Source organism: Oncorhynchus nerka, linkage group LG14 (assembly GCF_034236695.1).
Source record: "Oncorhynchus nerka isolate Pitt River linkage group LG14, Oner_Uvic_2.0, whole genome shotgun sequence".
Classification (NCBI taxonomy): domain Eukaryota; kingdom Metazoa; phylum Chordata; class Actinopteri; order Salmoniformes; family Salmonidae; genus Oncorhynchus; species Oncorhynchus nerka.
The window spans coordinates 20,395,020-20,414,164 of record NC_088409.1 but is presented as its reverse complement, the minus strand read 5'-3'; the positions used below and the strand labels follow the sequence as shown (position 1 = coordinate 20,414,164).

The window sequence follows — 19,145 nt, the reverse complement described above, 5'->3', positions numbered from 1 at the left end:
TATCCCAGAGCTCCGAGACAAGACTGTGTCGAGGCACAGATCTGGGGAAGGTACCAAAACATTTCTGTAGCATTGAAGGTCCCCAATAACACAGTGGCCTCCATCATTCTTAAATGGAAGAAGTTTGTAACCACCAAGACTCTTCCTAGAGCTGGCCCTGCGGCCAAACTGAGCAATCGGGGAAGAAGGGCTTTGGTCAGGGACCAAGAACCCTATGGTCACTCTGATAGAGCTCCAGAGTTCTTCTGTGGAGATGGAGAACCTTCCAGAAGGACAACCATCTCTGCAGCACTCCACCAATCAGTTATTTATGGTAGAGGCCAGACGGAAGCCACTCCTCAGTAAAAAAGGCACATGACAGCCCGTTTGTAGTTTGCCATTGCCAAAGGCACCTACAGACTCTCAGACCATGAGAAACAAGATTCTCTGCTCTAGATTGAACTCTGTGGCCTGAATGCCAAGCCTCAAGTCTGGAGGAAACCTGCACCATCTCTACTGTGAAGCATGGTGGTGGCATCATCATGCTGTGGGGATGTTTTCTGCATCTGAGACTGGGAGACTAGTCAGGATCGAGGGAAAGATGAACAGAGCAAACCTGCTCCAGAGCACTCAGGACCTCAGACTGTGGAGAAGGTTCACCTTCCTACAGGACAACAACTCTAAGCAAACAGCCATGACAATGCAGGAGTGGCTTCGGGACAAGTCTCTGAATGTCCTTGAGTGGCCCAGCCAGAGCCGGACGTTCCCAATCGAACATCTATGGAGAGACCGAAAAATTTGCACAGCAATGCTCCCAATTCAACCTGCAGAGCTTGAGAGGATCTGCAGAGAAGAATGGGAGAAACTCCCCAAATACAGGTGTGCCAAGCTTGTAGTGTCATACCCAAGAAGACTCGAGGCTGTAATCTCTGCAAAAGGTGCCTCAACAAAGTATTGAAAAAGGGTCTGAATACTTATGTAAATGTGATATTTCATTTATTATTTTTGTAATATATATTTGCAATGTTTATTTTTAACTGTTTTTGCTTCGTCATTATGGGGTATTGTGCGTAGATTGAGGGGGAAAAAACACAATCAATTTTAGAATAAGGCTGTAAAGTAACAAATGTGGAAAAAAGTCAAGGGGGTCTGAATACTTTCCCAATGCACTGTGTGTGGCTGATGTAATGTGTATTATTGGTCATATTACTAACAGAAAAGCCATTCTGTCCTGTCTGTCCCGTGTGTGTCCCTGTTAGTCAGAACGTCTTGACTCTAGAGGAAGTGGACTGATCTGCTCTGAGGTCCTCTGCCAGATCGCCTGTCCACCTCCCGCCGTAGAGGCTCAGCAGAGATCTGAAGTGGAGTCTAGCAGGGTGCAGTTGTTTTCTGGGAGGGCTTGGACACGTGTGTTTGTGTGCTCCAGAAGCTGTGTAGCGTGCTGCTGCCTGCCTGGCGTGTGCACGGACACATGGGACCCACCCCACAGCGCTGTATGATCCTTGGCGGTGCGCTAACACGCTAAGGCTGCTGCGGACCATGCTAACAGAGCTGTTGCGCAGCGGCCTTCTCAGTTCAGGGACACGCGTGTGGCGAGAGCACGTTGGTGACTCTACATGGTCGTGTGTTCAGCCCCACGATCCTCTGGACGTCTAACTGGGAGGAGACTGGTTCAGGCCCCCTATCGTAGATGTGCTGCTCACCTTCACACAGGGAGTCAGCGAACAGGTAGAGCTCTTTTCTGATTGAACTTTAACATAATGTTGTGTGTGTGTGTTCGTGAATTGGGTATCATTTCCCCTGTAGATGACCCACACAGAGGATACTCTGCTCAGTAACACATGGTCTCTGATGCTGAAGGAGGTGTTGGGCTCTCTTTGAAAGCACCAGAGGACTCTTCTCTGGCCTCACCCTGCTGTCTGAACTGCTGCCACTTCCCCTGCCCATGCAGAGTATTAGGTACACACACACACCTGCTCTTCTCATGTTGCTACAGCCATCATCAGCAACAGTCTGGAGGCTGTGGATTGACACTTAACAAACTAATCAATGCATGAGGATTGAAAGCTGTAGGACTTTCATGTTGAAACATCTAAACCGAAGGGAAACAGATTTCTAGTTGTGTGTTGTGGGTCCCCCTCCAGGTGATCTCTGTCCAGGACGTGGCTGTAGGCTTGGAACACCAGGAAGTTGTGGAGCATGCACCTGCGGGTGCAGTGGGGTGTGTTTGCACGCCCTCGGGTGTGTGTGTGGAACTAGCTGTCCTCCGCTGCTGGCCATGCTGCTCGTGTGTGTCCAGCTGGCTGACCTCTCCTCTCCCACCGCCACCCTCATCATGAAGACCCTGCTGGAATTCCTGCTGGGGAACTACAGCCGTAAGACAGTCGCAAACACACCCTTATGCACCTCTTGAACTAAGATGGCAAGCCAAATAAATCCCAAATTGGCTTTGGATATTATTTCACGTCCATATTAGAACCACCATGCTACCTTCTCTGATGTGTGTTTTGATTTCGGTATGTGTGTTGTGTTTTTGATTTGGTATGTGTGGATTGTGTTTTTGATTTTGGTATGTGTGGTTGTGGTTTTGATTTCGGTATGTGGGTTGTGTTGTGGTTTTGATTTCAGGTATGTGTGGTTGTGTTTGTGATTTCGGGGTATTTGGCATGTGGTTGTGTTTTTGATTTTGGTTGTGTGGTTGTGTTTGTGATTTCGTATGTGTGGTTGTGTTTTTTGATTTGGTATGTGTGGTTGTGTTTTTGATTTCGGTATGTGTGGTTGTGTGTTTTGATTTCATGTGTGTGTTTTGATTTCATGTGTTTGATTTCGGTATGTGTGGTTGTGTTTTTGATTTCGGTATGTGTGGTTGTGTTTTTGATTGGTTGTGGTTTTGATTTCAGTATGTGTGGTTTGTGTGGTTTGATTTCAGTATGTGTGGTTGTGGTTTTGATTTGGAAGTGTGGTTGTGTTTTTGATTTCGGTATGTGTGGTTGTGGTTTTGATTTCGGTAGGTGTTTTTGTTTTGATTTCGGTATGGGGTTGTGTTTTTGATTTCGGTATGTGTGGTTGTTTTGTGTTTGTGATTTCGGTATGTGTGGTTGTGTTTTTGATTTTCATGTGTGGTTGTGTTTTGAGGTATGTGTGGTTGTGTTTTTGATTTAGCATGGACTTGTGGTTTTGATTTCGATGTGTGGTTGTGGTTTTTGATTTGGTTATGTGTGGTTGTGTTTTTCAGTGTTGAGGTGAGTCCGGGTTAGGGGGCAGGTCCTGCGTCTCCTCTCTCTATTCGACACCCTGGTTTCCCAGAGAGCCTGTAAGATCGCAACGTTACACTTGCTCTCTGGCTCCACCCCTGGAGATGAGCCATTGGCTGATGTCTTCCCCCTGCTACTGTCCCTATTGGTTCCCGCTGCTGACCACGCCCTGCCACAACAGCACTGTGCAGAGCTGGTGGGGACTGTCCTGCAGTCACTGTGACCAGGTAACACACGAAGCACCTGGTATTGTATGAAGCTAATGCACTTCATCCACTAGCTGTTGTCTTTCCTCCAGCTATAACAATGGAGAGGTATGGGGTGAATTGGTGCGTTTATATTCATAAACATGTAGGTCTTTGTGGATGCTCTTTAGTCTGAACTATGTGTCAGACTAGCAGGGGGTCGTATATCAGGCTGAGCCAGGTAAGAGGGAGCGGTAGAGGGATAGAGAAAGGTGTTTAACCCCATCAGTCCCAAGACATTGATCTGACTTTCATTTATCTGCATGTCCAGCTGTTATATTTAGTCTCACAATGAAGTGTTTTACCATGTTCTTTTCAGGACAACCAGGGCTACAAGTATAACACCTAACTATTTGACATAAACAGTTGCATTCATGAGTTTTATTAACAGAGCAAAAACCCGATAGAAATGTAGTTATAAGAATGCTCTAAGTACAGAAATGGTTTGCTCACTGGAAAATGAATATCTAACTAGTCAGTGACAACTGTTCAGAGTTTATAACAGCAACTATGTGAGTTTATCAAAGTGTTATAGACACTATGTCCTGGGATTTACTATGGTCTTCTATGTAGAAGAACCCTTACAGTGTTATAGACACTGTTATAGTCCTGGGATTTACTATGGTCTTCTATGTAGAAGAACCCTTACAGTGTTATAGACACTATGTCCTGGGATTTACTATGGTCGTTATGTAGAAGACCCTTACAGTGTTATAGACAGAACCTTCTATGTAGAAAGACCCCTTACAGTGTTATAGACACTATGTCCTGGGATTTACTATGGTCTTCTATGTAGAAGAACCCCTTACAGTGTTATAGAAGAACTATGGTCGTCTATGTAGAAGAACCCCCTTACAGTGTTATAGACACTATGTCCTGGGATTTACTATGGTCTTCTATGTAGAAGAACCCCTTACAGTGTTATAGACACTATGTCCTGGGATTTACTATGGTCTTCTATGTAGAAGAACCCCTTACAGTGTTATAGACACTATGTCCTGGGATTTACTATGGTCTTCTATGTAGAAGAACCCCCTTACAGTGTTATAGACACTATGTCCTGGGATTTACTATGGTCGTCTATGTAGAAGAACCCCTTACAGTGTTATAGACACTATGTCCTGGGATTTACTATGGTCTTCTATGTAGAAGAAGACACTATGTCCTACTAGTGTTACAGTGTTAGACACTATGTCCTGGGATTTACTATGGTCTTCTATGTAGAAGAACCCCTTACAGTGTTAGAGACACTATGTCCTGGGATTTACCCCCCCTTACAGTGTTATAGACACTATGTCCTGGGATTTACTATGGTCGTCTATGTAGAAGAACCCCCTTACAGTGTTATAGACACTATGTCCTGGGATTTACTATGGTCTTCTATGTAGAAGAACCCCTTACAGTGTTATAGACACTATGTCCTGGGATTTACTATGGTCTTCTATGTAGAAGAACCCCTTACAGTGTTATAGACACTATGTCCTGGGATTTACTATGGTCTTCTATGTGAAGAATAGACCCCTTACAGTGTTATAGACACAGTATGTCCTGGGATTTACTATGGTCTTCTATGTAGAAGAACCCTTACAGTGTTATAGACACTATGTCCTGGGATTTACTATGGTCTTCTATGTAGAAGAACCCTTACAGTGTTATAGACACTATGTCCTGGGATTTACTATGGTCGTCTATGTAGAAGAACCCCTTACAGTGTTATAGACACTATGTCCTGGGATTTACTATGGTCTTCTATGTAGAAGAACCCCTTACAGTGTTATAGACACTATGTCCTGGGATTTACTATGGTCGTCTATGTAGAAGAACCCCTTACAGTGTTATAGACACTATGTCCTGGGATTTACTATGGTCTTCTATGTAGAAGAACCCCTTATCTTCTAACGACTCTTGTGTAGTTTATGAGCATCAGAGACGAAACATGTTACGTGTTTGTGTTCCTGACAGTCAGCCTTTGCCAAGCATCTCAAATCATTCTCATTTACATTTAAGTCATTTAGCAGACGCTCTTATCCAGAGCGACTTACAAATTGGTGCTTTCACCTTATGACATCCAGTGGAACAGCCACTTTACAATAGTGCATCTAGGTCTTTTAAGGGGGGGAGGGGAGAAGGATTACTTTATCCTATCCTAGGTATTCCTTAAAGAGGTGGGGTTTCAGGTGTCTCCGGAAGGTGGTGATTGACTCCGCTGTCCTGGCGTCGTGAGGGAGTTTGTTCCACCATTGGGGGGCCAGAGCAGCGAACAGTTTTGACTGGGCTGAGCGGGAACTGTACTTCCTCAGTGGTAGGGAGGCGAGCAGGCCAGAGGTGGATGAACGCAGTGCCCTTGTTTGGGTGTAGGGCCTGATCAGAGCCTGGAGGTAGTGAGGTGCCGTTCCCCTCACAGCTCCGTAGGCAAGCACCATTCTGACTCTACAGATGTTTTTGTAAACGGTGGGACTCATTGGGTTAACTCTGCTGTGTGTGTGTGTTAGGACATCTCTCTGGTGGTGCCCCACCCAGCCGAGGGGTGTGTGTCAGAGGCTGAGCAACTGGCCAATGCCCTGCCAGGACGGGAAATGATCTCATCAGTGTGCGACTCTCTGATGGAGGTTTTGGGGAACGGAGAGAGCAGTGCCGCTCTGCTCCTCACCTGTCTCAGGACACTCATGTTCCTCACAGAACATGACTATGGACTCTACCACCTTAAAGGGTACACACACACTCCTCACTGCCAGGAATTTAGATCAATGCAAGTGTAGCATGTGTATATAGACAATAGTAGTGGTTACAGCACTGAACCCTGTGGAACACCGAATTCAACTTTAAAGATGTGTGTTTTTAGGGCTATGAAGAAGCACAGTGCCAGTGTGTGTGCTCTGTTGAAGAGACAGGTGTTCTCCTTCAGGAAAGACTCGGCTGAACTCCTCTCTGCTCTGCTGGACTTCCTACGACAGATCCTCAACACTGACCCTCTGGTAAAACCCCAAACAAGTCCATTTCAACATGATCAACCATTATCCAGTCAATCATTATCTGCCGATGGGAAGGCCGATCCACCCGTATTACATTAATCATCGTCTCTGTCACTCTCTCTCTTCTCATACCCAGGGTTGCTGTGGGGAGGAGAGTGGAGGGGAAGAGTCCGGGCTGGTCCCGCCCCCAAGGTCTGTGGCTCTGACTGGGTCAGAGATGAAGGCTCTGCTGCAGTGGGAGGAGGCTGACACACACCCTCTAAACACACTAGAGAAACACATCACGGTACACACACACTCACACTTTGTGCATAGTAATCATTATAAATGCAAATCTCTGGTCGGAAGTAGTGGAAGTAACTGTTGTGTGTGTGTGTGTGTGTGTGTGTGTGTGTGTGTGTGTGTGTGTGTGTGTGTGTTTGTAGAAGCTGTGCAAGGAGGAGGATTCACTGGAGACCCTGTTGGAGAATGTGATTGGTCTACGACAGACGCTGGAGAGCACTATGGACACATCTTCTCCCCCTGAGACGGAGCCCACTCTACCCAATCCTGACACGTTATTGACCCAGTTCAACCACAGGTACCGCCCACTGACACTATTGGCCCAGTTCAACCACAGGTACCGCCCACTGACACTATTGGCCCAGTTCAACCACAGGTACCGCCTACTGACACTATTGGCCCAGTTCAACCACAGGTACCGCCCACTGACACTATTGGCCCAGTTCAACCACAGGTACCGCCTACTGACACTATTGACCCAGTTCATCCACAGGTACCGCCCACTGACACTATTGGCCCAGTTCAACCACAGGTACCGCCCACTGACACTATTGGCCCAGTTCAACCACAGGTACCGCCCACTGACACTATTGACCCAGTTCAACCACAGGTACCGCCCACTGACACTATTGGCCCAGTTCAACCACAGGTACCGCCCACTGACACTATTGGCCCAGTTCAACCACAGGTACCGCCCACTGACACTATTGGCCCAGTTCAACCACAGGTACCGCCCACTGACACTGTTGGCCCAATAGATACCGTTAAAGCTGCAATATGTAACTTTTTGTGCGAGCTGAACAAATTCACATAGAAATGTGAGTTATAGATCTGTCATTCTCACTGAACGCACATCTAGAAGCGGTAGGTCTGTTATAGGTGCGCTATTTTTATGCTTCCAGTTCTTAAATTTCATTTTTGCATCTTTTACTTTCGGTTTTGCACACCAGCTTCAAACAGCAGAAACAGTCATGGAAGATATATTTCACTTAAGCAATAAGGCCCGAGGGGTGTGGTATATGTCCAATATCAAATCAAAGTTTATTTATCATGTAATACAACAGGTGTAGAGTGAAATGCTTATTTACAGGCTCTAACCAATAGTGCGGGAAAAAGGTGTGTGTGTGTGTGTAGTGTGTAAAGAAATGTAAAAGACATTTGAGGTATATACAGACACCTGTTAAGGCTGATTGAAATGTAAAATACAGACAGTAAAAAGACATTTGAAAATACACCTGTTAGTCAGGCTGATTGAGGTGGTATGTACATGTAGGTATATACACAGACACCTGTTAGTCAGGCTGATTGAGGTAGTATGTACATGTAGGTATATACAGACAGTTAGTCAGGCTTAGGTTATATACAGACACCTGTTAGTCAGGCTGATTGAGGTAGTATGTACATGTAGGTAAGTGACTATGCATATATGATGAACAGAGAGTAGCAGTAGCGTAAAAAGAGGGGTTGGCGGGTGGTGGGACACAATGCAGATAGCCCAGTTAGCCAATGTGTGGGAGCACTGGTTGGTCGGGTCAATTAAGGTGGTATGTACATGAATGTATAGTTAAAGTGACTATGCATATAAGATAAACAGAGAGTAGCAGCAGTGTAAAAGAGGGGTTGGGGGGGGCACACAATGCAAATAGTCCGGGTAGCCATTTGATTAGCTGTTCAGGAGTCTTATGGCTTAGGGGTAAAAACTAGTGACCAGGAAATGACAGAGAGATTTCTGCATAGTGCACCTTTTAACAAAAGTGCAATTTTAATCAACTGTTTTTTCAATTATGGCCTGTATGAACTCAATCTGTTTGGGGAATTTGGCTTGTCTTGAATGACCCACTGACATGCTATGGACCCAGTTTTGACCCGAAGCTGTGTGGGTCCTGTTCTGACTGTCTGTGTTCTCTCCTGCAGGACGGTGTTTGTGTTGTCAGAGGTGTTGGATGAGCAGCTGAAGGCTCTGTGGTTCTCCCCCTTCCACACTGACGACATGGAGGCAGAACTAGACATGGTGAGACACCTGGGTGTTGTGTGTGTGTGTGTGTGTGTGTGTGTGTGTGTGTGTGTGTGTGTGTGAGAGTAAACCTCTCTGTCTCTAGGTGAAGGTGGACCTGCTAGGCCTGGCCCAGGAGTGTTGTCCAGAGTTGGACCTGAAGTCAGAGCTGGAACGCTCCTTCCTGTCTGAGCCCTTGTCTCCCAGTCATACCAAAACTAACAAGGGCTTCAGGCTGGGCAAGCACAAACACGAGACCTTCATCACCAGGTACACACACTTTTATCACCTTCAGGTACATAATGTGATTGTATGTGACCCACATGTTAACAAAGATGCCTGTGTCGTCCTCTTCCTCCCTGCAGTGGTAAGTCAGACTACATCGAGCCAGCTAAGAGAGCCCACATGATGGCTGCTCCTCGCGGTCGAGGTAGGGGGGGCTTCGGGGGACAGCCCTTTCGCTCCAACGACATCTTCCGCCAGCGCAAACAGAACACTTCGCGCCCTCCCAGCATGCACGTGGATGACTTTGTGGCGGCAGAGTTTAAAGATGTTGGGACTCCCCTGGGCCTGTTGCCCCCCAAGCGACCCCCTAAGAGTTCCCCCAAACCCCCCACCAGAGGCCTGTTCACTGGGAACAGAGGCAGGGCTGCTTTCCACAGCCAGCAGACACGCTTTTTCACCCCACCACAGCCTAAAGGAGTGCTGCTCTCTGGTATGTTGACACACACACAAACAGATCGCTGTAAACTAACAAGTGGGTCTGTTGTCTTTTAAAGAAACTTTGACTAACATGTCTTCCCATCCCCCTCCCTTCTAGGTAACTATAATGCCCGCCGTGAGGGTGGGCGAGGTGGCACGTCGTGGAGTGGTCTGTTGCCACCGGTTACCCACAGAGGAACATACAGTGATGCCAGGGGCGGGCAGAGCAACTTCACACGCGGCCCCCTGCCCTCACGCCAGCAGCCTGCAGGTACACACATACTCGTATGCACACGTACATACTGTATAAGCACACACATACATATTCAGAGAACAACATGAATACAAGATAATACTTTCATGCACAATTACTGATGGTCACCCTTGTTCTTCTCGCTCCCTCTCTTCCAGGTGCATATCGCCTGGCTCCGCGGGACCGCGCCCCTCGAGGTCGTGGGGGTACAGGCCTGTCGTGGCTGAGTCAGGGAGGAGGAGGGGGGAGGGGGTCCCAGGGGGGGAAGTTTAGCGGTGGGGGAGGCAGCGGAGGAGGGAGGGGACGACACGTTCGCTCCTTCACCAGGTAAACAAACCTGGCCAATGACTGCAGTCCGTCACGGCTCTTAACGGACCAATCAGGAATAATGAGTTCATCATCTCCATGGAAACGTGTCCTCTGTGGGATTCTATTGATGATGATGTGTGGAATTTGTTGTATTATGTTTTAGTTCTTTTACATGTTGTTCAGACTCAATAAAGTTCTGTGATTGAGAGCGCTGTCTGGAGTAGTGTGTTAGTGTTCCTCACTGTGGTATGTTAGTATGGATGGATTGATGGTTGGATTGACAGACGGATCGATGCATGGGGTATATGCAATGTAAGAAATGCATGATGAGCTGTATATAATTCCATTAGAGTAGATGGAGTAAAGACTATTGTACCTTAAGAGGACCAGAGATCAGAGGTGTTTCAGCAGACTTTATTTAGGATCTCAGCTGGTTTTTCTCTCATTTGTGCCTACTGAACATAACCCAGTACTGAACATAACCCAGTACTGAACATAACCCAGTAACATTAGGAATGGCCCCTCAGATGACGGTGACCTCTCTGCTCTTGATGCAGTCGAGGGTAAGGCTGCGGGGGCAGGCCATGCGTGACCCCTCCCCTGGCTGTGGGGAGGTAGGCGTGTATAAGGCTGGAGTAGGCAAAGCCGAGGGTAGTGATTGGGTAGAAGCCTGTGTTGGCCCCGCCCTCAGCAGGCCCCTGGTTGGGTGTTCCACTTGATGCTGGCTCCTAATTGTCCTGTCTTCTTGATGCAGTCCTCTGATTGGCTCGTCTCTGTTCCGCTGGCCCCTGCATGGCTGCAGGCTCCGGAGCATCTCCAGTAGCTCCCTCTTCTCTAGATCCGCTTCTGCCAGCTCCTGTCTCCGCAGGCGCTCTGCCCCCAAGAGAGCCCGCACATCACACATCACCCTCGACACCTGGCCCTACACACACACACACAGGGATGTGTCATAACACACACACACACACATTCCTATAGGTAGTACATATTATAAGTGTGTGTCACCTTGAGGTCCTCCACCTCGCTCTTCAGCAGAGACTCTTTCTGCACCATGTGTCTCCTCTGAGAGTCCAGCCTCGACTCCATCTCACGCCTCACCTCCTCCACCTTACCCAACATCTCTGCCCTGCAACACACACAAACACACACGTGTCACAATAAATCACAATATCCATTGTAGAAAAGCAATGACGTCGCCCTTGAGGTTCTAGAATATTGTAAATATTGGCACAGCTTTGTCAAGGATTTGTTAGGAACGACACAGATATAACATCCTAATATATCTCAATCCATCACCTCAAACACACAAACCTGAGCAGCTCCAATTCTGTTCGTAGCTCCGCAACAGAGTTGTGCTGTGATTGGTCTACAGAGAGGGGCGTGTGGCCACAGCCACTAGGACACGCCCTGCTGCGGAACTCACACTCCAACAGGTGAGACTCTAGAGCCCTCCTCTCCACCTGCATCGGACAACCTGGGGAGGTGGAGAGAGGAAAGAGGAGTTAAGGAGAGGGATACAGAAAGTAACAGAAAGACGAGAGAGCAACACCTACTAGTCTCTCAGACCCCCAACCCCTTCCTCTACCCCCCTCTACCTCACTCCACCTTCCTCTACCCCGCAACTCCACACCTACTGAAAGTCTCTCACTGTCTTTCTCACCCCCAACCCCTTCCTCTACCCCCTCTACCTCACTCCACCTTCCTCTACCCCGCTCCACCTTCCTCTACCCCGCTCCGCCTTCCTCTACCCCGCTCCGCCTTCCTCTACCTCGCTCCGCCTTCCTCTACCCCGCTCCGCCTTCCTCTACCCCGCTCCGCCTTCCTCTACCCCGCTCCGCCTTCCTCTACCCCGCTCCGCCTTCCTCTACCCCGCTCCGCCTTCCTCTACCCCGCTCCGCCTTCCTCTACCCCGCTCCGCCTTCCTCTACCCCGCTCCCCCTTCCTCTACCCCTCCGCCTCCGCTCCGCCTTCCTCTACCCCGCTCCGCCTTCCTCTACCCCGCTCCGCTCCGCTCCGCCTTCCTCTACCTTCCGCCTTCTACCCCGCTCCACCTTCCCTCTACCTCGCTCCGCCTTCCTCTCTACCCCCGCTCCGCCTTCCTCTACCCCGCTCCGCCTTCCTCTACCCCTCCGCTTCCTCTGCTCACCGCCTTCCTCTACCCCCTCCGCCTTCCTCTACCTCACTCCACCTTCCTCTACCCCGCTCCGCCTTCCTCTACCTCACTCTGCCTTCTTCTTCCTCTACCCCGCTTACCTTCCTCTACCCCACTCCGCCTTCCTCTACCTCACTCTGCCTTCTTCTACCTCACTCCACCTTCCTCTACCTCACTCCACCTTCCTCTACCTCACTCCGCCTTCCTCTACCCCACTCCGCCTTCCTCTACCTCACTCCGCCTTCCTCTACCCCACTCCACCTTCCTCTACCCCACTCCACTGCATTGCATGGCACTCAAGCACTCCCCCACTCAGAGAGGCAGTAGCAAAAGGATGAGGATGAAGGATGAGAACTTATGTTTTTAATCATGCAAATGAATGAAACACAATCCAATCCAATACCACACAAACGCCAACACCCTGATACCTACCGCACTGGTAACATATGTAGTCTCCACCTGCCAACAACAGGTCATAGACACGTGAGAGTTCACCTAATACCAACCCCCCACCCACCAATGCCCCCCCCCACCCCACCCCCCAATCCATCTGTTGCATTGGCTCTCATCCTCTGGGGGATGTTTCTCATTAAAAATGTAGGTGGGATCCCTCCCTGAGTAGTTGGATGTTTCCCCAATACAGATCTAGGGTATTTTATTTGCATTTCACCCATAATCGTAAAGGTTGGGATTTGGTTAAGGTAAGATGATCCTAGATCTGTACCTAAGAGCAACTGCTACCTGGAGCTAAGGTCATTGTTCATCCCATCTGGGCTCTGTATGATGTCACCATGACAACTGGTCTACCACCTGCTCCTCTCACACAGGTGTCATATCATTTCTGCTCCGTCTAAACTAAACACACTTCCATGTAGTATACTATACATTTCTCTAATACACTTACACACACACTCTCTCTCTGTATTGTAATACACTGTAATCAGTGGAGGCTGCTGAGGGGAGGATGGAATGGAGTCAATGAAATGGTATCAACCACATGGAAACCACATGTTTGTTACCATTCCATTGAATCCATTCCAGGCATTATTATGAGCCGTCCTCCCCTCAGCAGCCTCCACTGACTGTAATACACACAGAGCTGTAGTACCTGTGGAGGAGCAGGATATGAATGTGAATGGACACTCGTCCTCGTGTGTGTGAAGTGTCTCCAGGCAGCAGACGGCATCACAGCCCTGGCCAGAGTTAACACAACGGATCTGGAGCCTGGACAGGTCATTACGCATGTACCTAACACAGACCAGACCAGCCAGTGGTTGTTAATAATAACCATATTATAGTGTGTGTATGTTTCTGTGTGTATGTGTCTGCGTGGGTGTTTCTGTGTGAGTGTGTATGTGTCTGCGTGGGTGTTTCTGTGTGACTGTGTGAGCTGTGCAGTGGTCTCAGAGTGCTGATGTCCAGTGGAAGTCTGTCCTCAGGGCAGGAGTGGTGGTGTATGAGCCAGGAGCTGATGCAGGCGTCGCAGTAGGCATGTTCACAAGGGGCCTGGAGGGGGCGCTCCAACACATCCCGACACACACAGCACAGAAGCCCCTCGTTCACGTACCCCACAAACCTCTCCAGGTCATAACCCATCCTACAGCACACACAGACACACAGATCCATGCAGAAGAAAAACAGCCAGACACCCATACAGCAACATACAGCAGTGTTAACTTCCTCCTCAATGTTCCTGGTTTCTCCGTTTTTGAGCCCCTATGACTCTCCATTCTACTGGCATTCTATTTTACAGAATACACTGACCCTTACCTGAGACTCTCTATGACTCTCCTTCTCTTCCCTCAGTCCTTTCTTCCTCTTTGGACCTCTCTCTCTCCACCTCTTCTTCTCTCTCCTGTCTCTGTAGTTTACCCTAGGTCTCCCTAGCAACAGGGATCCTCTGCCCAGGCAGCCAGCTGCTGGACGAGACCGCAGACAGACAAGAGTTACACACACACACACACACGTTAAGAGCAAGTGATGAAAGGAAGACTAGGCCTACTGTAAGTAATTCTGATTTATCTATTTGTTTTATTCAGACATTTTGGCAGGATACATCCCTTGGGATGAATCATTATGTTCTACAGGGGGTCCTAATGAAGCAACAAACACATTAAAGGCAGTTCCATTCAAACAGGAACATGGTGTATCTACAAACATGTTTTCTCCCTCATCCCTTTCCCTCTCTGTCTCTTTGGTTGTGGGATTATCATGGATTTACGCTCCCATCTTCTCTGATTGGATTACAGACTCCATGACAACATCCCCACTGCACTCTTACCCCACATCAGAAATCAAAAAGCATATTAGAGATACATATTTCCCTCAGATTACAAAGACCTACAAAGAATTCAAAACAAATCCAATTTTGATAAACTCCTATATCTATTGAGTGAAATACCACAGTGTACCATCACAGCAGCAAGACTTGTGACCTGTTGCCACAAGAAAAGGGCAACCAGTGAAGAACAAACACCATTGTAAATACAACCTGTATTTATGTTTATTTATTTTCCTTTTTATACTTTAACTATTTTCACATCATTACAACACTATATATACATTATATGAAAAATGTCTTCATTATTTTGGAACTTTTGGGAGTATAATGTTTACTGTTATTTTTTTATTGTTTATTTCACTTTTGTTTATTATCTATTTCACTTGCTTTGGCAATGTAAGCATATTGGTCCCATGCCAATAAAGCCCTTAAATTGAATTGAAATTGAATTGAGAGAGAGAGATGAGAGATGTCAACCAAACAGGCAATAAACAAAGAGATATCATAGTTATGATGATGACATCACCACCACGTGTCAGCAACACCATAGGATATAAAGCCTAGCTCTCCAGCCTACAGCCCACTACTTATACCATGGCCATCGACTATGCGCTTTCAATATGCATTTTTAATATCATGCATTGTGATAATATGGAAAATATCAACTCTAGTGTAACTCAATAGCAGTTTATGCATTTCAGTAAAACTTCTGTATTCTGCGATGTTGAATATCAATTCTGCATGCAGCAACCTTCTGACCAGTACCTGTTTTTGCAATGTGTGGGATTTAGCAGAAATGCCAGGATGTCATTTATTTGACCATTTATTTGACTTTTATTTTCTAGAAGTGTTTACTTACCACCAGCGCTCAGTCCATGACAGATGACATCTCATTGGAATCATCATTTAATTCCGCAAACTCCTTCAAATTGACGTGACATTTTATAACACAAATATCCATGCAATCAATATCGATCAGTTTCATAAATGAGTCTGAATGGCCTACTGTAGGGCAGGCAGGCTATTATCGTAAATCGGTGAACTTAACCTTGGCATCATTTGGCAAAAATCAGATTGTTTAGATATCAAATGTACACTCGTTTTACCTCTACCGGCATGACACCGGCTGACTGCGGCAGATTGTGTTTCTTGTCGCAAGACGACCGAACTAGAGCAAACGCCACCGTTTGGGGGCGCGGGAGTAGAAAACGAGTGCACTCAATAACACTGGACTCCGCCCCTCTACGTAACACGTAGCCAATAGCAGTTTACGCCACTTTAGCGGGAGAATTAGTCTCTGAAGAGTTGTGTATCATTGTTTTCTTGTAACGAACTGTAAAGCAGAGGCTTGCTTGACTAAACAGGTATGTATGAAACACACATTTATGCCTTATGTTATCTTTCCAACATATTGTCACAAGCTAGTGGTTGTTATAGACGATGAGATGAAAATGTTGAAGTGTTCAAGGTAGCTCAACTAATTTGGGCTATCTAGCTACACTAACGTTAGCCAACAGTTAACGTAATGTATCTATCTGAACCAACAATGACGTGTATAAACTCATCATTGGTATAAACCCATACATCTCATTGATCTGAACTAACTATTCAAGGGCCATGTTCACTGAATGGAAGTAATATATAGCTATGTTATGTAAATCTGTTATTTAACTAGCTGCCTTTTACTAATCAGCTGCTTACTAGAACATTGATTAGCTAGTTAGCTAGCTGAATAAGGTGTTACAGTAGGGAACAAAAGCCTCCATACCCAGGACCACTAGTACTTGTTCTCCAGGGGGCTCAGGGTTGGCTACCCATAAGCCCTCTTATAGATGTGAAATGATTTGATCAAATATTACAAATACCCCCTCACTCACAGACAGGATGCGTCGCTCAGGGGCCCCCAGCCAGGTCTTTGGTAACATGGCGAAGAAGCCCCGGTTCGTCCCTCCTGGAGCCTCCCTGGCTGGTCCTCCTGATCCCCCTGTCGGTACTCTGCTTGAACCGGAGCCTCTGGCCCCTAAACTCTCCCCGGGGAACGTGCTCTACAAGGTGAACACATGGTCCACTTCACTTTCATCCTTAGCCACAAATGTGACCCCTATTACTATTGTAGTAATTAAGCAACTAAGCGTAGGAGTCATATTGGAGCTACTTCTCTCTCTAGCCGATGTGAGTAAGACCTTTAACAAATGAACATTCACAAGGCCGCAGGGCCAGACAGATTACCAGGATGCGTACTCAGAGCATGCACTGACCAGCTGGGAAGTGTCTAAACTGACATTTTCAACCTCTTCCTGACCCAGTCTGTAATACCTACATGTTTCAAGCAGACCACCATAGACCCTGTGCCCAAGAACACCAAGGTAACCTATCTAAATGACTACCGCCATGTAGCATCTGTAGTCATGAAATGCTATGAAAGGCTGGTCATGGCTCACATCAATACCATCATCCCAGACACCCTGGATCCACTCCAGTTCGCATACCTCCCCAACAGATCCACAGATGACACAATCTGTATTGCACTCCACACTGCCCTTACCCACTTGGACAAAAGGAACACCTACGTGAGAAGGCTGTTCATTGACTACATCTCAGTGTTTAACAACCATAGTGCCCTCCATGCTCATCACTAAGGTAAGGACCCTGGGACTGAACATCTCCCTCGGCAACTCTGCAGGGCTCCCAGATGGTGATCCAGGATCTCCATGCTCACCCTCAATCAGGGGCCCCTGCCCCACTTCTGTACTTCCTGTTCACCCACGACTGTGTGGGTGCGCACGACTCCAACACCATTAAGTTTGCCGACGACATAACGGTGATAGGCCTGATCACCGACAACAATGAGACATCCTATAGGGAGGAGGTCAGAGTCAACAACCTCTCCCTCAATGTCAGCAAGACAAAGGAGCTGATGGTAGACAACAGGAAATGGAGGGCCGAGGACACCCACATTCATATCGACAGGGCTGTAGTGGAGGGGCTGCATCACCACTTGGTATGGCAACTGCTTGGCATCCAACCGCATGGCACTACAGAGGGTAGTGCGTACGACCCAGTACATCACTGGGCCAAGCTCCCTGCCATCAAGGACCTCTATGCCAGGCGGTGTCAGAGGAAGGCCTGAAAAATGTTCAGACTCCAGCCACCCAGAACATTGACTGTTCTCTCTGCTACCGTACGGCAAGCACTACCAATGCACCAACAGGACCCTGTACAGCTTCTAGCCCCAAGCCATAAGACTGCTAAATAGTTAGTTTAAAAAAACTATTAAATGGTTTACATTTACATTGTAGTCATTTAGTAGACACTCTTATCCAGAGCTACTTAGTTAGTGCATCCATCTTAAGATAGCTAGGTGGAACAACCACACATCTCAGTCATCTAAGTACATTTTTCCTGAAAGTAGCTATCAGCAAAGTCAGAGCTAGTCAGGGGGTGTTAGTTAACAAAATTATTTTTTTGTCAACTTCTTGTTACTCATTGTGTATCTATTATTTTATTATTATGTGTTTTTTCTATTATTTGTCTGATGTAAAGAAGTAAGCATTGCACTGTTCATCCAGACCTGTTGTTTACGAAGCATATGACAAATAACATTTGAATTGATTTGACTTCATCCAAGACTGTGTAAAGGGTTTCACTCATATTGTGACATGTGGACCTTCTCAGACCTATCTAACAGTTCTCCTTCCTTGCAGGTCCAGAGGAGCCTCTCAGCCCCTGCACCGCCCCTTGCCCTGCCTGTGAAGGCCTTCAGCCTGGCTAAGAGCAGCCCCCAAGCCCCAGGCCTGTCCAGAGCTCTAGCCAGGGTGCTAGGTGCAGCAGACAGTAAGAAGAACGAGCTAGAGCCTGAAGACCCTTCCTTTACAGAGGAGAACACTGGAGACCCAGCTGGTGAGTCAGACATGGGAGGATGGGAGGTGGGGTGGGTTGTGGTGGTGGTGGTGGCACAGTAAATGGTTGCCATTGAAACCAGGTATTCCTGGTGTAGATCTAATGCATTTAAATGTGGAGCAGTACTCCTGGTAAGCTTTGGATTTACTCTCTATGTCAAAAGCAGAGATTCTGGTGATGAAAATCACAGATTTATAAAGCAACAAAGTTACTACAAACCAACGATGATGGTAAGAATAGTCAGGAACATTTTGTGTGCCATAAGAAATGCAGTATATTAACTATGTAGCATATATTGTTTCCATTTCACTGCTGATGTTCTGAAACATTGTTTGAAAGATGCTGGGATTTTGTATAGGTTAACGATTGAGTTTAAGACCCAAAATGGTGAGGCACGGGTAGGAACTGTATTTTTCAATTAAGAACATACAGTGCCTTCAGAAAATATTCAGACCCCTTGACTTTTTCCGCACTTTGTTACGTTACAGCCTTATTCTAAAATGGATTAAATAAAAACAAATCCTCAGCAATCTACACACAATACCCCATAATGACAAACCGAAAACAGGTTTTTCAAACATTTTCTAAATTTATACAAAATGTAAAACCGATACCTTATTTACATAAGTATTCAGACCTTTGCTATGAGATTCGAAATTGAGCTCAGGTGCATCCTGTTTCCATTGAGCATCCTTGAGATGTTTCTACAACTTGGAGTCCACCTGTGGTATATTCAGTTGTTTGGACATGATTTAGAAAGGCACACACCTGTCTATGTAAGGTCCCACAGTCAAAGGAATTGTCCGTAGAGCTCAGAGACAGG

General features: G+C 46.9%; 2 protein-coding genes and 1 pseudogene across 3 annotated transcripts in view; 2 read left to right on the top strand and 1 right to left on the bottom strand.

The window, feature by feature from the left end:
* LOC135575038 (protein virilizer homolog) overlaps positions 1-10,197 on the top strand; it is a 53,816-nt pseudogene extending 43,619 nt beyond the window's left edge.
* Positions 10,198-10,387: 190 nt separating this feature from the next.
* rnf41l (ring finger protein 41, like) lies at positions 10,388-15,594 on the bottom strand. 2 transcript variants are annotated; one of them, XM_065027730.1, is made up of 7 exons: positions 15,282-15,594; positions 13,912-14,057; positions 13,535-13,738; positions 13,250-13,392; positions 11,301-11,463; positions 10,995-11,115; positions 10,388-10,911 (listed from the first exon to the last, which is right to left on the bottom strand). In XM_065027730.1, the coding sequence occupies exons 3-7, from the start codon at positions 13,735-13,737 to the stop codon at positions 10,513-10,515; spliced, it is 1,029 nt and encodes a 342-aa protein (XP_064883802.1). In that variant the 5' UTR covers position 13,738; positions 13,912-14,057; positions 15,282-15,594; the 3' UTR covers positions 10,388-10,512. The 2 variants fall into 2 exon arrangements, with proteins under 2 accessions (XP_064883802.1, XP_064883801.1); XM_065027729.1 differs by lacking the exons at positions 13,535-13,738; positions 13,912-14,057; positions 15,282-15,594 and adding an exon at positions 12,574-12,600 and having other exon boundaries at positions 13,250-13,465.
* Positions 15,595-15,690: 96 nt separating this feature from the next.
* LOC115127812 (uncharacterized) overlaps positions 15,691-19,145 on the top strand; it is a 31,937-nt gene continuing 28,482 nt past the window's right edge. The window contains exons 1-3 of the mRNA XM_065027728.1: positions 15,691-15,786; positions 16,302-16,474; positions 18,127-18,322. Of these exons, the coding sequence (XP_064883800.1) occupies positions 16,307-16,474; positions 18,127-18,322 (364 nt within the window). The 5' untranslated portion in view covers positions 15,691-15,786; positions 16,302-16,306. The remainder of the gene's footprint in view (positions 15,787-16,301; positions 16,475-18,126; positions 18,323-19,145) is intronic.